This window comes from Pongo pygmaeus, chromosome 20 (genome assembly GCF_028885625.2).
Source record: "Pongo pygmaeus isolate AG05252 chromosome 20, NHGRI_mPonPyg2-v2.0_pri, whole genome shotgun sequence".
Classification (NCBI taxonomy): Eukaryota; Metazoa; Chordata; class Mammalia; order Primates; family Hominidae; genus Pongo; species Pongo pygmaeus.
The window spans coordinates 56,630,889-56,649,339 of record NC_072393.2 but is presented as its reverse complement, the minus strand read 5'-3'; the positions used below and the strand labels follow the sequence as shown (position 1 = coordinate 56,649,339).

Sequence of the window (18,451 nt, the reverse complement as noted above, 5' to 3'; positions counted from 1 at the left end):
GGGCCCGTGGCAGGGACTTTTGCATTCTCTTCTCCGTGTAACTGCTTCCCGCCCCACATCCTCTTCTGGCTTTTGGAATTTGACCCCAGATCTATAAGAAGAGCCTGGCTCCTCCCTCTCCCTCACCTCCTACACCGCCTCCAGGTTCTGCCACTTTTACAAATTTGCTTTATCTGTTCACTCTTTCCCTTCTCTCCATCCCCGTGGCTCCAGCCGCGGCCTCATCCTCTACCCCCGGACCCCTGGCGCAGCTCCTTCCTGGCCTCCAGCCGCCCCGCTCCAGTCCACTCAGAGGGGTCCTTCACCCACCAGAGCTGAGCCTGCCTCTCTGTTGTCACAGCCGGTTGTGGGAGGAAGGAGGGCCCCCCCGCCCCCGGCCCATTGCCACGGCCTCTGTAACAGCTCGACATTCCCTCCTCCTGGCTTCCCTCCTGGACGTTCCGGGGCCCACCCTGTACCCACCCTCTCACTTAGCCCTCGGGCGGCTCCCCCACCCCCACACTTGCCTCCCTAGAGACAGGGCTCCTTGCCTCGGGTGCCAGCAGAGGAACTGCCGGTAGGGGGCGCTGGCTCGCTCGTTCCTGCAGCAAATACTGAGGCTCGGAGGGGCCAGCGCTGTGGCAGGCCCTGAGGATGCAGCCGTGAACGCCCCGGCAAAGCCCTCCGGAGCTCCCCTCTTAGCAGGAAGGCAGGCAATGAACGCCGGAACAAATCACCGAGCATCAGGTGCTGGGTGGCCGTGACACGAGCTGTGAAGAAAAGGAAGGGCAAGGGATAGGGATGGTAGGGGGAGCTCAAAGAAGACCTCCTGGAGGTGTCGTGGGAACGCAGAGCCCCCCTGACCCCAGGAAGAGCACACCCCTGGCTGGCCGAGGGCACAGCAGGGGCAAAGTCTCCTCAGGGGAACGGGCCTGGTGTGGATGGGAAGAGCCTGGGTGGGAGGCGCCTGGTGGGTGGGAGGAGCCTGGGGGAGGCCGGCGTGGCTGCACGGGAAAGGACAGCCCCCCTCCAAGCAAGTCACCACCTCACCCCCACCCACTGCAGCTCACCCCCACCCCGACTGCACCCCCACTGCACGGGCCGCCTGTTGGTCCTGCTGCCCAGTGGCCAGTGGCCAGTGGCCAGTGGCCCCGGAAACTCGTGAGCTGAGCCAAGTCCCTAGTCCTGCTTCCTCGTCAGCAGCCCCTAGGGGGCCTGGACTGCCCTTTCCCTAAGGTTCTTCTACCTCCAAACATAGAAGCCTGACAATTCTTGGAGCTGTGGGGCTGCTTTTATTTTGAAAGCATTCAGGACATGGATTGGCTCAGAAAAACACACGCGGGAAGTCTCATCCGTCCCTGACGCCAGCACTGCCTTGTCCCCTCCCCCTGAACCCAGGTCTCTCCCATAGGACCGGCTTCCAGGGACAGAAGGGCTCATCCCTCCCCGGCTTCAATCCCTCTCCACCTTCTGGGCTCCAGGCTCCATTTCTGCCCCAGTCCCTCGCAGTGGGGAAGTTCTTCTCTAACTCTAACCTCCAGCCCTCTTGCTGCAATGGTAGTCAATTTCCTATCTTCCCTCTGGCCGTCTGAATTTACCCCCCCACCCCCACCCCAAAAAATGAGTGCGCCTGACAGGAACGTTCCCTGCCTCCCATTTCTCCTCACCCCGCCTCCCCTGGGTCCCCGAGTTTCCGATCTGCCATCTGCCTGAATCCTCCCAGGCACAGTGCCCGAGATCTCTCAGAGCTGGGGCTGGGGAGGATGGCGAAGCCGGTGAGGACTCAGCTTCACGCCTCGAGTGCCCAGGCCCTCCCAGCCTCTGCATTCCCCTGGATCTCAGCTCCATCTCAGGGCCTCCTGTCCTTCTGCCCCTTTCATGCCCCTTTGTATGCCTGTGTCTGTCTCCCTGTGACTCTGCCACTCTCTGCCCCTCGTACTTCTCCTCTTTGGGGTCCTTCTGTGTCTGCACCTCTGGCTTGTTCCTTGCACCAGGTGAGGGAGAACAGGTGTACCCTTGTGATGGGCCCTCTCCTGGGGCAGCTGGGGTGGGAGAGGCAACCGTGGTGACCTGGCTAAGTTCCGGGCCTGGGGTTCCAATGCCCGCAGTGCTGCTGGAGGGCTATGTAACCTTTGGCAAGTGCCACTCACCTCTGAATCTGTAAAATGGGCACAAGAACCATCCCTTCCTCCCAGGGCCGTGGGGAGAAGCCAGCAGCTTGAGGAGTGGATAGCATGGCACCTACACGTAATCAGTACTTCCCATCACTACTAGGGGTGCACAGGGGCAGAGGGCAGTCCATGGAGCCTCTGCCAGCCAGGCGTGAAGCCGTGGTGGAGTGTCAGGCGTGTGATATCCTGTGCAGTGCGGGTGACTGCAGGGGCTGAGGAAGGGTGGCTGTTCAGCACACCTGTGGCCTTGCCTGCACCCTGCCCCCAACACAGAGGCAACCTCCATGGGAATTGTTGCTGTTGTCAGGCCAAACTTGGGGGTCTTTGGGGGCCCTGGACTCTGGCGAGGCCGACCTAGGAGGGGCCACTTCCTAGCCGTGTGTTTCGCATTAGGCAACTAACAGTACCTCTGTGTGTGTCAGCTTTGCTAGCTGGGAACTGGGTGTAACAGCAGTCTTTTCTCAGAGGGTTGACGGGAACTGCAGTGGCTAATGCAAGTAAAGCTCCCAGAACGGTGCCCAGTCAGTGCCAGATTTGTGTTGGACGTTACCACCTTTGGTGGTGTCATTATTCAGTGAGTTCACGCAAGTCAGATGTGTGTGCGGAAGAGATGAGGTTAGCCGGCATTCCTGTTATCCAGGTCAGAGGGCTCTATCTGGGGACAACTGGGGCCAGGTGCCCTGTCAGTATGCAGCTATATCCAGGAGTGTAGCTCACGCAGGTGGTATCTGAGGTTTGGGCAGAGTGGTAGCTTTCCTCTGGGTGCACAGAGCTGCGCTGGGGACCTCCTGTTTGGAACCTGAGGTGTAGTATCTAGGACTTAGCCATCCGGGTGGTGCTGGGGCATGGAGGGTGACCCAGGGCATGGAGGGTGACCCGGGACATTGGTGTCCAGCTGACATGAGATGTGCTTCCTCGGCCAGGTACGGTGGCCCACACCTGTCATCCCAGTACTTTGGGAGGCCAAGGCAGGTGGATCACTGGAGGTCAGGAGTTCAAGACCAGCCTGGCCCACATGGTGAAACCCCAATTCTAACTTAAAATACAAAAATTAGCCGGGGTGGTGGTGGGCACCTGTAGTCTCAGCTACTCAGGAGGCTGGGGCAGGAGAATTGCTTGAACCCAGGAGGTAGAGGTTGCAGTGAGCTGAGATTGCACCACTGCACTCCAGCCTGGGCAACAGAGTGAGACTCTGTCTCAAAAAAAAAAAAAAAAAAAAAAAAAGGTGCTGCCTCTGCCAGCAAGCCTCCTGGGATGGAAGGGGACCTGGGGACTGAGGGTGTCCAGGGCTGGGAGCCTGCATTGTGCAGCTATTGCAGTGCGGCCTGGCTCGGTGTGCAGAACGGAGAGTGGGGGTATCTGTGTGTGAGCGTGGGGGGAAATAGACTCACAGTGATGATAACGTACCCATCCATCCCTGCACCCAGTGTTTGGTGAGCAACTGCCATGTGCCCAGCACTGTTATGGGTCCTGGGAACCAAATAGTCACAAACTGACTGCCCTCGGGAAACTTGCGTTCAAGCGCACAGACCCATATAAAAGCTCAGATGCTGATAAATGTCATGGAGAAAAACGAAACAGAGAAGGTTCTGGAGAGGGATGGGGGTGCTGTTTGATGCGGGGCGGTCAGGACGGCCTCACTGAGAAGGTAGCATTGGAGCACAGACCTGATAGAGAGCAGGGCAAGAGCCCTGTGGACAACCGGCGAAGAGTATTCCAGGAAAAGGGAAGAGCAGGTGCAAAGGCCCTGGGGCTGGGATGTGCACAGCCTGTTCTGGAAACAGCGAGTGAGCAGGGGGAGGAGGGAAGTGATGAGGTCAGAGGAGGAGCTGGGGGGACAGTGGGGGCCTGAAAACCGCAGTGAAGTCCTCACCTCTGCTGTGAGTGGGACGGGAGCTGTGGAAGGCTGTGGAGCGGAGGCGGGGCAGGGTCCATGGGGTGTTGACAGGATCCCTCTCGCTGCCCATGGGGAACGCACAGGGAGTGGGGGTGAAGGTAGGAATGGGAGGCTGGAGGGGAGGACACTGTAATCGTTCAAGAGGGAGATGGGAACCAGGTCAGGGAAGTAGCCTGGGCGTGGGGAGAAAGATCCTCTGATTCCGGGGTCTGATTCCGCATATGTTGTGAAGACAGAACCCTTTACCGAGGATTTAGCGATTTAATCCCCACAGCGGCCCTAGGAGGCAGATACTCTCATTATCCCTGTTTCACAGTGGAGGGAACTGCAGCTTGGGAGAATAAGCCACCGGCCCGAGGTTACACGGGAAGTGGCAGCAGAGTCAGGACTCAAACCCAGGCCTCTCGGCACTCACCAATGTGCCCCACTCTCGAGAGGTGCCTTTGTGGCCTGTGGGTGTCCTGGGCCAGTGTCTGGCACATAGCAGGGACTGGGTAGACATTTGTTGGACAGACGGATGGAAGGATGGATGGGTGGATGGATGGATGGATGGATGGATGGATGGATGGATGGATGGACGGATGGAAGGACGGATGGATAGACGGATGGACGGATGGGCGGATGGATGGACGGATAAGTTGAGTGAATGAACGTGGCTGCCCTACAGATTTTGCAGAAGTGTGTCAGGAGGCGGATGTCAGGATCTGGCTAAGGTCCAAGGGAGAGGGGTGCCTCTAGGGGTGGGGGTCTTTGTGGCATGAAGAGGGGCTGGCCCTCAGCCACGGGACAGGGGTGACAGTGCAGGGCGCAGGTTCCAGTGCTGGTATATCAGGTGTGGTATATCAGGGTTGGAGTAAAGGCTGTGTGGCATGGTGGGGGTTCGAAGGAGTTCCTGGGGTACAGGGGCATCTGCAGGAAAACCCTGGGCAAGATTGTGTGCCTAGACCCGGTGGGGGGTGTGATGCTGGGGGGTTTTGGCCGGCAGTGAGGGCGGGGGGTGTCAGCGGTGGCCCAGCCCGGTCATGCAGCCAACGAGGCTGTCTGTGTGCCACGAGGCTCCGGCTTGGCACGGCCCAACCACCCCCCTTTCTTGGGCAGCCCAGCCGGCAACCTTCCTCCCCCACTTCCCCCGACCTTCCTCGGCTGCCTCCTCGGCTGCCCAGAACCAATGGGTTAATTAGATAACGGAGCCTTTGATTAGCGGGGGAGGGGGAGGCCTCCCCCCGGCGGCGCAGGGAAGGGAGGCTGAGGAGGAGGGAGGAGAGGCGCCCTCCCCGTTCAGAAGGAGAGAAAGAAGGAGGGAGGGGTAGGGGGGGAGGGAGCTGAGGCACAGCTTGGCTCTGCACTGCCGTGTGACTAGAAATTGTAATCGCGGAGAAAGAGAGAGACAGACAGAGCTGGGGAGAAAGAGACCAAGACAGACGGACAGACAGACAACCTGACTGAGATGGGCTCAGGGCCGATGAGAGGGTGACAGGGATAGAGCAAGAGGGAGGAATAGATGGAGGAGAAGGAGAGAAGGGGCCTGGGGGTCCCGAGGGAGGCAAGATTGTGAGGGGGGAGACTCAGGAGGGGGTTGAGGCCAGAGGAGGTGGACGGGGACCAGAGGTGGAGGGGGAGGACCAAGAGGGGCAGAGAGAGAGGAGAAGGGGGCTGGGGTCGGTGGGTAGAGAGAAAGCAGGCTGCAGTGGGGGGAGAGTCGAGCTAGAGGTGGGAGAGGGGGTGGAAGGAGACCGGAGGAGGCGAGCGGGGAGGGGAGGAGAGAACTGCTGCAGTGGCCAAAGGACAGCCTCCCCCCAGGGGTGGGAAGGGCGACAGGCCAGTGGGGGGGGCGCGGGGAGACCCAAGAAGCCCCTGCGCCCCCCCCAGCACGATCTCGACGGGAAGCCCTGGAGAACTGGGGAGGCAGAGACCCCGGCTGGCCGGAGGCATGTGGAGGGGGGGGCCTGGGCGCAGGGAGAGGCCCAGCGGAAGCCAAGCCACCAGGGTGAGTGTCCCCCACCGTGGGGTTGGGGGGAGAAAAGGATGGGAGATGGCGGAGGGCGAGGGGGGGAAGGGGAGGGAGGCCGAGTCACTGCAGAAGCTGTGATGGGGGTGGGGGAATGCGGGCTGGCAGCGGGAGAGCTGGGGACAGATGCGGAGGTAGACATGGCAGCGGCAGGCCTGGAGGCCGGGGTGGGTGCCGTGGGCTCCCCCAGGCCCTGCGGGGTCCCCCGGCCTCAAATCCAGGCCCTGCGCTTTGGGCCAGCCCTTTGGCTAAGAGGGTGTGGGCTGGATCATCGCCAGGGTCTTAAGAGGTGGGAGCCCCAGACCCAGGATAAGGACTGGGCATCGACCTCCCTGTTCATATTCAGGAAAATGAAGACCCTCACTGCACTCACATAGTCAGACACAGACACACGGCCCCAGCCCTGCAGGAGAAAAATGAGCCCGCGTGAACACGGAATCAACCTCTCTCTCCTCTCTCTCTCTCTTTCTCTCCCCAGCCCCCTCTTCCCCCTGCCCTCTGTCTCTCCGCCTCTGCTTCTGTCTCTGTCTCTCTCTGTGTCTCTGTCTAGCCCTCGCTGTCACACACACACTCAGATACACAGACGTATGCACACACATTTTTATCTGGGTTAAAATGGTCTTGGAAACTGCAGGAGGAGGGAGTGACTGTGTGTGTGCACAGCCGTGTGCCTGGGGGTGAGCCTGTGTCGGGGGTCCTGAGAGTCCACTGTGAGAGGGTGTGCCCCATCACTGCTGAGTGTGTGAGTGGGTCGGTGTGCGTGTTTGTGTGACCTGGTCTCTTGGGGCAAGGCCTGCTGTGTTGGGGCAGGGCCTGCTGGTGTGGGTGTATTTGTGTGTACTCAGAGATGCTGCGTGCAAAGGACAGCTGGGAGCCAGAGGGTAGACCCAAGGCTGAAGTACCCCCTCTGCACCCTCCCGGCCTGCTCTGTGCCCTTGGACAGGCCGTTTTCCCTCGTAGTGCCTCAGTGTCCCCATCTGTAAATTGGGCATCCTAACAGCTTTCTCCTATGGTCGTTATGAGGCTCACATGAGACGACCGGGATACAGTTTGCTGCATTGCAAGGGCTTTTACCCAGTGTTCCGGAGAGACTATTGTTACTGGTATCGTTGCTGTTGCTGTGACTCGCCCATCCCCTTTCGCTCTCTGGTTCTATGGAAATGGCGTGGCAGGACAGATTGGGGAGGTACAGCGTGACTTCTCAGAGGACCCGAGTCCCCACTGTCCGCTTTCCTCCCAGAACCCAGGCAGAGTCCCTGGACCCCCTTCCCTTCCCCATCCCCTCCCCGAGAACCGAGCTCAGTCCTGCGGCAGCAGCTGGCACAAGTCCCATCGGGGCTGTCTCTGCCTGGAGCACCCACAGTCTCAGGACAAAGGAGGGGGTGCAGCTGGTGGCCTCTCGGCCTGTGCCGCCCCCCGCCAGGTCCCCAGCCACCCTCACACACAAGCTCTAGTCTCCTCCCTCTTCACCCTGCTGCCTCCCAGCCCCCCCTTCACCTGCCCACACCTGTCACCTCCACAGTTGTCTTGTCTGCCACCTTACCTCTCTCTCCCTCAGATTCTCCCATGAGTCTGACTCAAGTCTCTGAAGCTGCTGTGAGGCCCCCAGAGGGCCTGGACAGGGTGGGCAGTGACAGGAGGGTGTGCAGCGGAGGGTCTTTCGGTTTAGCTGAGGGCACAGGGGGTGGGGGAAATGCATCTCTTCGCTAACATCCCTGGGAGGGGGAGAGGGAGAGGGAGTGGAGGGGAGAGGAGGCTGGGACCCGCCTCCGAGGTGATCACGCAGGTGGCAAGGGGACCGGGCGGGTGTTGGGATGGGAGCGAGGTCCTTGCCACCTCGCTTGCTCTTCCCCCTTTCTGCCCCCTCGCCTTGTCTGTCTGTCTGTCTGTCTGTCTCACTCCTCTGATGTATCTACCTTTTTGAAATCATGCAAAGAACTGGGTTTTGAATCTGGACAACTTCTGCACTTACTGGCTGAGTGACCTTGGGCAGGCACTTCCTTTCCCCCAGCCTCAGTTTTCCCTGCTGCAGAATGGGCGTAGAATCTTGCCAGCATGGAGAGGATGAGCTAGTGCAGGGCCGGGCGGGCCAAGCTTCCCTCTGCCTGCCCCAGCCTGCTGGGTGGGTCCATCAGCGGCTATCTCCCTCCCTGTCCCTTTGTTCTGGGCACGGGGCAGGGAGGTGGCGATGGGGCTGCCTGGGTGTTGGCGAGCACCCGGGCCACATGGGCTCCTGTCCCTCACCAAGCCTCTCCCCTCTCTCTCCCCCACCCACAGCCCCCCAGCGTCCACGCGGAGCATGAACATTGAGGATGGCGCGTGCCCGCGGCTCCCCGTGCCCCCCGCTGCCGCCCGGTAGGATGTCCTGGCCCCACGGGGCATTGCTCTTCCTCTGGCTCTTCTCCCCACCCCTGGGGGCCGGTGGAGGTGGAGTGGCCGTGACGTCTGCCGCCGGAGGGGGCTCCCCGCCGGCCACCTCCTGCCCCGTGGCCTGCTCCTGCAGCAACCAGGCCAGCCGGGTGATCTGCACACGGAGAGACCTGGCTGAGGTCCCAGCCAGCATCCCAGTCAACACGCGGTACCTGAACCTGCAAGAGAACGGCATCCAGGTATTCGGGGCCAGCGGGCAGAGGGGGACCATGGAGGGGGGCACTGGGGAGGCGTGCAGATGCAGCCCATCCCTTCTGGGCCTCCCCACACAGGGGCTTCCCCATCTCCGGCACCTGTGGAAGTGGCCTGCCGGTCTGCATCCTATCAGCTGGAGCCGGGCTCCCAAGGTGGAGTGGAGGCCCTCCAGGCTTTGGGAGCAGAGTGCTCCCTGTCTCTGAGCCACTGTGTTGGGGCCCAAGTGCAGGCCACCTGCCCAGCCCCCAGCACAGGACAGGCGGGTCGGCCTAGGCCGAGCCCTAGGGTCCCTGGGGTGTGGAGAGCAACCCTTCCACAGGGACCGCTGTGGCATCTGCACCACCACACCCTCTCATGGCCTTGGGAAGGTGACGGCATGATTCTGAGCCTCAGTTTCTTCATCTGAAAAGCGGGGACGATGCAAGCCCCTGCGCTGAGGCGTTGCTGATAGGTCTGGTACTTATTGGGGCGTTAGCCTGTGTGCTGGCACCTGGCGAGTGGTCAGAGGACAGAAAGCGTTTCCATGGTCATTTGCCGGGCGGTGCAGGGTTTGCGTCCCCATTTCCTGGAGCTGGTGTGAGAATTGGAGAGCAGAGAGGCTGAGAACGCTCTGGTGCCTGGTGCCATGGTGGCCTGTGGCTGGTGCTCAGGATGGGGCAGCTGCCACTCGATTAATGATGACTCTGATTAGGTCAGGCCGTAAGCGAGGGCTTGGGGGGACAGAGCTGTGCTATTAGAAAGCAGGGCTTCTCAACCTCTGCCCTGTTGACATTTGGGGTCGGATCATCGTTTGGCGGGCGGGGTGGGGGCTCTGTCCTGTGTGCTGTAGGATGTTTAGCAGCATTTCCGGCCACTAGATGCCAGTAGCACCCCACCCCCAGTTCCAAAAATATCTCCAGGCATTGCCAGTGATTCCCAGGGGATCATTACCCCAGGCTGATTTGGTCCAACTCCTGCCTCCAAGCAAGCCTCCTCCTGTTCCAGCCTGTAAAGCTGGGAGAGAAGAGGGTGCCGATGCCAGAGGTCCCAGCCCCTCCAGATCCAACCTTCCAGATGTAACAGCTCCCCTAAGAAGTGCAGCTGCTTTTCTGCCTGGTCTGTCCCTGGGAAGGGGTGGGAGGACTTGGCTGCTCCCACCTGACCGTCCTGAGAGCCAGATTCAGGGAAGAAAGGGGACCTCTCAGGGGAGCAGTCCCTTCCTGCTGGCTGTGGGGCAAGGGCCAGTGAAGGGGTCCAGAAACATCAGGGGCGTCGTCACATCACCACCCCCTGCTCCTGCAGGGCCTTGTCCCTCTGTCCACACCCACCTCCCACAGGCTCCCATGTCTGCCAGTTTGCTTTGAGTCTGCCCTGCATCTCCCTAGCTGCAGTCTCCACAGATCCATCCACGTCTCCCTTGAGCAGGTGACATTCCACACTGTGTGGTCCCCATGCACCTGCCCCCGGCTTCCCTGCACTCCATCCTTCCCCCACTTATACACGTGACGTTCAACAGACACTGGCAGCACCGGCTCTGCACCAAGCCCTGTCCTGGGTGGTGACTGAGCCAGGCAAAGCCCAGCCCTAGCCCCGGCAGCTCACATTCTAGTGGGGAAGAAATGAGGAGGAAAAGGAGCCAGTGGCTGGAACAGTACGCCAGGGAAACGCACTTTGCAGAAATGGCCAGGGAGAGCGTGGGACAGGAAGGCACCCACGCCACTCACCATCAGCCCCAGGCCGTGGCAACATCCCCGTCATAGAACCTGGACCCGTTTCTCTTTGGGGGGGAGCGGGGGGGCTCAGTGAACAATTCAGTCCCACAAACATGTGCTGAGCGCCACCAGCGGACGTACGTTCATTTATGATAAGTCGTGCACAGGCCCGCTCCCTCTGTATATCATGCACCTGGTAAAGCACACACCAAGATGGACATTGTCAAAGGGTGAAAATCAATAGGGATCCAGTCGCCTCTATTTCTCATCTCCCCACCCAGGGGTTCTTGCACTGCGCCCCCCCACCCCCACCAGAGACATGGATGGAGGGTGTGTTCGTCCAGTCCATGAGAGTGGATGCTTGTGAGTGTTTGTCAGTGGGCTTGACCTCCCTCAGTGGACACATCCCAGACAGCAAGAGGCATGGACCATGTAGAGGGTAATCAGAGGCTCTTTATTTTTGTATTTATTTATTTATTTATTTTGAGACAGAGTCTTGCTCTGTCTCCCAGGCTGGAGTGCAGTGGCACAACGTTGGCTCATTGTAACCTCCACCTCCCGGGTTCAAGCGATTCTCCCGCCTCAGTCTCTTGAGTAGCTGGGATTACAGACGCCTGCTGCCACGCTCAGCAAATTTTTATATCTTTAGTAGAGATGAGGTTTCACCATGTTGGCCAGGCTGGTCTCAAACTCCTGACCTCAGGTGATCCACCCACCTCGGCCTCCCAAAGTGCTGGGATTACAGGCGTGAGCCACCGCGCCCGGCCCAGAGGCTCTTTAAAAAGTAATAACTTTTAGCCTGGCTCGGTGACTCATGCCTGTAATCCCAGCACTTTGGGAGACTGAGGCAGGTGGATTGCTTGAGCCCAGGAGTTTGAGACCAGCCTGAGCCACACAGCGAATCCCCATCTCCACTAAAGAAACAAAAATTAGCCAGGTATGGTGGCATGAGCCTGTGGTCCCAGCTACTCAAGAGGCTGAGGTGGGAGGCTTGCTTGAGCCCAGGAGGCAAGGTTGCAGTGAGCTGAGATTTCACCACTGCACCCCATCCCGGGCAACAGAGAGACCCTGTCTTTAAAAAAAAAAAAAAAAAAAAAGTAATAACTTTTTAGTTATCCAAATAAAAAATTGAAAAAATCCCCCTAGTTCCATCACCAGGTATAAATAACTACTGTTTACATTTTGTGTGTGTATGTAAATGGTTTCTGTGTCTATGTAAATGGTTTCATTTTTAGAGACAGGGTCTCACTCTGTCACTCAGGCTGGAGTGCAGCGGGACTATCACGGCTCCCTGCATCCCTGCAGCCTTAACTTCCCTGGCTCAGGTGATCCTCCTGCCTCAGAGTAGCTGGGACTACTGGGAGACACCATCACACCCAGCTAATTCTTTTTTTTTTTTTTTTTTTTTTTTTTGAGACAGAGTTTCACTCTTGTTACCCAGGCTGGAGTGCAATGGTGTGATCTTGGCTCACCGCAACCTCCGCCTCCCAGGTTCAAGCGATTCTCCTGCCTCAGCCTTCTTGAGTAGCTGGGATTACAGGCATATGCCACCATGCCCAGCTAATTTTGTATTTTTAGTAGAGACAGCGTTTCTCCATGTTGGTCAGGCTAGTCTTGAACTCCCGACCTCAGATGATCTGCCCGCCTTGGATTCCCAAAGTGCTGGGATTACAGGCGTGAGCCACCAAGCCTGACCTTTTTTTTTTCCTTTTTTGAGACGGAGTCTTGCTCTGTCGCCCAGGCCGGAGTGCAGTGGTGCGATCTCGGCTCACTGCAAACTCCGCCTCCTGGGTTCACGCCATTTTCCTGCCTCAGCCTCCTGAGTAGCTGGGACTACAGGCGCCCGCCACAATGCCCGGCTAATTTTTTTATTTTTAGTAGAGACGGGGTTTCACCGTGTTAGCCAGGATGGTCTCGATTTTTTTCTTTTTTATGAAGACAGGGTCTCACTATGTTTCCCAGGCTAGTCTTGAACTCCTGGGCCCAAGCAATTCGCCCTCCTTGGCCTCCCAAAGTGCTGGGATTACAGGGATAAACCACCTAACCCAGCCATAAGTGTATTTTTAATTGCTTATTACAGAATGAATACAAATTAATTGAGAAAAACTAGAAAATATACCTAAGTAAAAACAGAAGGACAGAAGCCAACCATAATCCCACAGCCACAGGTAGCTCTCCTTCGCTTTGGTGTCTTTGGATTCGGACACCCTCCCTACCCATGCACTGTGCATTGCACAATTGCTGCTGATTTGTAAATGGAGTTTTTGCTTTTTTATTTTCTTATTTTTATTTTTATTTTTATTTATTTATTTTTGAGACGGAGTCTCACTCTGTCGCCCAGGCTGGAGTGCAGTGGCGCAATCTCGGCTCACTGCAAGCTCCACCTCCTGGGTTCACACCATTCTCCTGCCTCAGCCTCCCGAGTAGCTGGGACTACAGGCGCCTGCCACCATGCCCGGCTAATTTTTGTGTGTGTGTTTTTAGTAGAGATGGGGTTTCACCGTGTTAGCCAGGATGGTCTATATCTCCTGACCTCATGATCCACCCACCTCAGCCTCCCGAAGTGCTGGGATTACAGGCGTGAGCCACTGCGCCCGGCCTATTTTTTATTTTTTTTGAGACGGAGTTTCTCTCTTGTTGCCCAAGCTGGAGTGCAATGGCACAATCTCAGCTCACTGCAACCTCCGCCTCCCGCGTTCAAGCGATTCTACCGCCTCAGTCTCCTGAGTAGCTGGGATTACAGGCGCGCACCACCACGCCCAGCTATTTTTTGTATTTTTAGTAGAAACGGGGTTTCACCATGTTGGGCAGGCTGGTCTCAAACTCCTGACCTCAGAGGATCTGCCCGCCTTGGCCTCCCAAAGTTCTGGGATTACAGGCACAAGCCACCACACCTGCAGCATCCTGTTACTTAACCAGGCCCTTCTTTTTCTTTTTTTCTTTTTTTTTTTTTTTTTTTTGAGATGGAATCTCACTCTGTCACCCAGGCTGGAGTGCAGTGGTACGATCTTGGCTCACTGCAACCTCTCCCTCCTGGGTTCAGGAGATTCTCCTGCCTTAGCCTCCCGAGTAGCTGAGACTACAGGTGCCCGCCACGACACTCGGCTAATTTTTGTACTTTCTAGTAGAGACCGGGTTTCATCATATTGACCCAGCTGGTCTCGAACTCCTGGCCTCAAGGGATCCGCCCACCTCGGCCTCCCAAAGTGCTGAGATTACAGGCGTGAGCCACTGCGCCCGGCCTTCATCATATTGACCCAGCTGGTCTCGAACTCCTGGCCTCAAGGGATCCGCCCACCTCGGCCTCCCAAAGTGCTGAGATTACAGGCGTGAGCCACCGCGCCCGGCCTCCTTATTTCCAATTTCTGAGTTGATATGAACAACACCAGGGGGACATCTGTTGGCTCATTCTTCCTAATGTTCTGGACTCTGCCCTTGGGATAAATTCCTAGAAGCGGACTTTCCGGGTCTGAGGGATGATGAGAGAAGCACCGCCCTGTGAGTTCTATGTGGCTTCCTCATTTGAGTATACTTCTCCCTTACACACACACACACACACACACACACACACCAGGGCCTGGCACTGAAGCACTGGTAGCGACAGGCTGAATTCTGGGGATTCGAGAGCTGAGAGCCTCCCGTGTGGCCTGCCGCCTTGGTTGTCATCTGTCCTCCGCCGCACCACCACCTGCACGAAGGCAGGGACTTTGCAATGTTCCCTGCCGGATCCCCAGCACCTAGGGCCGAGCCTGGCACGCAGGAGGTGCCCAGCAGCTGTTTGCCTCTGAATGGGAGGCCAGCTCCCGAACTCCTGCCCGGATCCTTGGCAGAGGCCTGCAGCCATCTGTCGGTGGGAGCCGACGCGAATCCCTGCAACGCCCTCCCGTGAGCTCTGGGGGGTGGCTCGGAGACTCCTGTCACCTGTTCTTGCCTGTCCCTGGCCTGGGCGCGGTGTGGGCAGCAAGAACCTCGAGGGGACTTTGGGGGACTCTAAGTCCACGGGGTGACGGTGCTGGCCGCTCTCTGGGAAGCTAGAACGTTGCCATTCATCTTTGGTGAGAGAGTTAAAATGTTCTGCCACATGACAGCAACAGTAGGTGGTCCCCATAGTAAGACAGAGGATGTGTTTTTTAAAATATCATGGCCAGGCGCAGTGGCTATGCCTGTAATCCCAGTACTTTGGAAGGCTGAGGCAGGCAGATCACCTGAGGTTAGGAGTTCGAGACCAGCCTGGCCAACATGGTGAAATCCCATCTCTACTAAAAATACCAAAATTAGCCAGGCATAGTGGCGCATGCCCGTAGTCCTAGCTACTTGGGAGGCTGAGGAAGGAGAATAGCTTGAACCCGGGAGGTGGAGTCTGCAGTGAGCTGAGATCGTACCAATGCACTCCCGCCTGAGTGACAGAGCGAGACTCTGTCTCAAAAAAAAAAAAAATCAGCAATCCTCTGAGGCCCTCCCCCGGCCCCACCACTTTTTTGAGATTGGTGGGGCCTGCAAGCCTGGAGCCTCCGGAAATGCCTTTTAAGGCAGAGGCCTGGAGACTGCCTCCCCCCAGCTCACATGCCCTGGCCCCCTGGGAGAAGACCGGGTGCAGATCTGTTCCTCCATCTTCTCGGGGCCTGGGGGGAAGCTGCACCACCTCGGCTGGGCCCAGCCGGTCCACTCCTCGCTCCTCAGTCAGGCACCTGGTCCTCACCGGACTTCCTCCTTCCTCCTTCCCTCCCTTTTATCCTCATATCCCCGCCTTACCCTCTCCCCACAGAAAGTCCTCCTAATGTGTTTACTGTGGATTTTTTGCTTGTGTGTGTTCTTGCAAAATGGGTATTGTTGCTTTGTGTACACGTATTCTTAATTTATGCAGATGAAGCTGCGTTAAGATCGCTGTCTTTGTCTCACTGTGTTTGCTCAGCCTGTGTTTCTGAGAGTGGTTCATATTGCTGTGTGTGTCCACTCTGCTGCTGTCGCTGCTACAGAATCGATGGGCACCCACCCCCGTCCATCTGCCAAGTCCCCCACTGCTTCCTGATGAGACTGGACGTCCAGGAGGCTTCTAGCTGCCCCACCGCAAATCCTCCCTCAGGACCCCTCTGGGAGCTGCGTGATCATTTCTGTAGAATATATACCCAGAGGGAATTGCCGGGCCGTAGGATATTCATGTACTTAATTTAACAAAGTACCACTGAATCCACCCAAGGCTTTTAGCGGGCGGCCCTGGTCCCTCCTGGGGCCGGCTATGAGGTTGTATGGCAAGTAAGTGTGGTTCCAGCTTAAGGAACAAACCAATCCATCCTAAGGAAATTATTAGAGGGGCTTCAAAGAGTTGTGTTTAAGGATGGCCTGACTACCAATGTTTAGAAGTAGCCTCAACTCCTGCTGACAAGGGACTGGTTACATCAGCAGTCCCCAACCCTTTTGGCACCAGGGACTGGTTTCATGGAAGATAATTTTTCCATGGACTGGGGTGTCGAGGAGATGGTTTTGGTATTACATTTATGGTGCATTTCTTTTTCTTTTTCTTTTTTTTTTTTGAGATGGAGTCTTGCTTCACTCTGTCACCAGGCTGGAGTGCAGTGGTGCAATCTTGGCTCACTGCAACCTCCGCCTCCTAGGTTCAAGTGATTCTCCTGCCTCAGCCTCCCGAGTAGCTGGGATTACAGGCACACGCCACCATGTGCGGCTAATTTTTCTTTTCTTTTTTTTTTTTTTTTTTTTTGAGACAGAGCCTCTCATTTTCGCCCAGGCTGGAGTGCAGTAGCGCGATCTCGGCTCACTGCAAGCTCCGCCTCCCGGGTTCACGTCATTCTCCTGCCTCAGCCTCCTGAGTAGCTGGGACTACAGGCGCCCACCAGCATGCCCTGCTAATTTTTTTGTATTTTTAGTAGAGATGGGGTTTCACCGTGTTAGCCAGGATGGTCTAGATCTCCTGACCTCATGATCCGCCTGCCTTGGCCTCCCAAAGTGCTGGGATTACAGGCGTGAGCCACCACGCCCGGCCGGTGCACTTTATTTCTATTATTATTATTACATCGTAATATATAATAAAATAATTATACTACTCACTATAACGTAGAGTCAGTGGGAGCCCTGAGCTTGTTTTCCTGCAACTAGATGGTCCTATCTGGGGGTGATGGGAGACAGTGATGGATCATCAGGCATTAGATTCTCATAAGGAGCAAGCAAACTAAATCCCTCACCTGCACAGTTCACAATAGGGTTCACGCTCCTATGAGAATCTAATGCTGGCCGAGCGTGGTGCCTCACGCCTGTAACCCCAGCACTTTGGGAGGCTGAGGTGGGTGGATCACCTGAGGTCAGGAGTTCGAGACCAGCCTGGCCAACATGGCAAAACCTGTCTCTACTAAAAATACAAAAATTAGCCAGGCGTGGTGGCAGGCGTCTGTAATCCCAGATACTTAGGAGGCTGAGGCAGGAGAATCACTTGAACCCGGGAGGCAGAGGTTGTAGTGTGCTGAGATCGTGCCACTGCACTCCAGCCTAGGCAACAGAGCAAGACTCTGTCTCAAAAAAAAATTTTTTTGTAATTTAAATAAAAGAGAATGTAATGCCGCCAGTGATCTGATAGGAGGCAGAGCTCAGACAGTAATGCTCGCTCGCCCGCTGCTCACCTCCTTCTGTGCAGCCTGGTTCCTAACAGGCAACCCACCAGTACCAGTCTGTGGCCTAGGGGTTGGGGACCCCTGGGTTCAGTGAATCTCTGTGCCCGTTACAATGGAATATTATGCAGCTATTTAAAACAGAGTTTCAAATAATAGTGGATGACATGGGGAAATGCTCAAAATGTAATACTGAGCTTTCAAAGAATGTGAATAGGATCTCCAATTCACTTTTAAAACTTAAGTAATATATTTTAAAAGACCAAGAAACACCCAGAAAGGTCAACAGGGTCTTTTCTCTTTGCATTAGTATTACAGGGATATTTAATTTCTTCTTTATGTTTTCTTTATTCTCTAGATTTTCTTCAGTGAGAGCATTTAATAACTTTTTTTTTTTTTTTTGAGATGGAGTCTCGCACTGTCCGCCATGCTGGAGTGCAGTGGCACGATCTCGGTTCACTGCAACTTCCACCTCTCGGGTTCAAGCGATTCTCCTGCCTCAGCCTCCCGAGTAGCTGGGACTACAGGCACCTGCCACCATGTCCTGCTAAGTTTTGTATTTTTAGTAGAGATGGGGTTTCACCATGCTGGCCAGGCTGGTCTCGAACTCCTGACCTTGTGATCCACCCACCTTGGCCTCCCAAAGTGCTGGGATTACACGTGTGAGCCACCGCACCCAGCCAATAACTTTTATAATCAGAACAAATTAAGCTTTAAAAATACTAAGTATAAAATCCTATGCAAGCTGGAAAGAAAAAAAAAAAAGGCTATACTGGAATTTGCTCACCTTTTCCTAAATGACGAAAAAGAAACAAAAATTTCAAAGCATTTACCTGGAGCAGGGGGTCAGGGAGCGCTCATCAACCCCATTTATTCCTGTGAGGGCACGATGACTTCTCCCATTTTATGGACGTGGAAATGGAGGCACAGGCTCTGAGTGACTTATCCAAGGTCACCCAGCAAGCTGTAGCCCCCATGGGCTTGCCCTGTGCCTCAGAAGGTATATATGTCTGTCCCACCCCGAGAGTCAGCGTGGAGAAGCCAGGCCCAGACAGCCAAAGTGGGGCAGCTACGGGATGGTAATTCTGTTGCAAAAACAAAAAAACAAAACCTGGCCGGGCGCGGTGGCTCACACCTGTAATCCCAGCACTTTGGGAGGCCAAGGCAGGTGGATCACGAGGTCAGGAGTTCGAGACCAGCCTGGCCAACATGGTGAAACCCTGTCTCTACTAAAGATACAAAAATTAGCTGGGCGTGGTGGTGGGCACCTGTAATTCTAGCTACTTGGGAGGCTGAGGCAGGAGAATCGCTTGAACCCAGGAGGCAGAGGTGGCAGTGAGCCAAGATCATGCCGCTGCACTCCAGCCTGGCGACAAAGCAAGACTCCATCTCAAAAAAAAAAAAAAGGTGGCATGCGGTGGCTCACACCTGTAATCCCAGCACTTTGGGAGGCCAAGGCAGGT

At 56.3% G+C, this 18,451-nt stretch overlaps 1 protein-coding gene across 2 annotated transcripts in view; it reads left to right on the top strand.

The window, feature by feature from the left end:
- The window catches only part of LRRC4B (leucine rich repeat containing 4B), a 51,168-nt gene that overhangs the window by 11,114 nt on the left and 21,603 nt on the right, over nt 1-18,451 (top strand). Inside the window, exons 1-2 of one of the 2 annotated variants that reach the window (XM_054464904.2) lie at nt 5,373-6,034; nt 8,333-8,664. In XM_054464904.2, the coding sequence (XP_054320879.1) occupies nt 8,368-8,664 (297 nt within the window). In that variant the 5' untranslated portion in view covers nt 5,373-6,034; nt 8,333-8,367. Of the gene's footprint in view, nt 1-5,372; nt 6,035-8,332; nt 8,665-18,451 lie in introns of those variants that run through there. The other variant, XM_054464906.2, reaches the window with a different exon arrangement.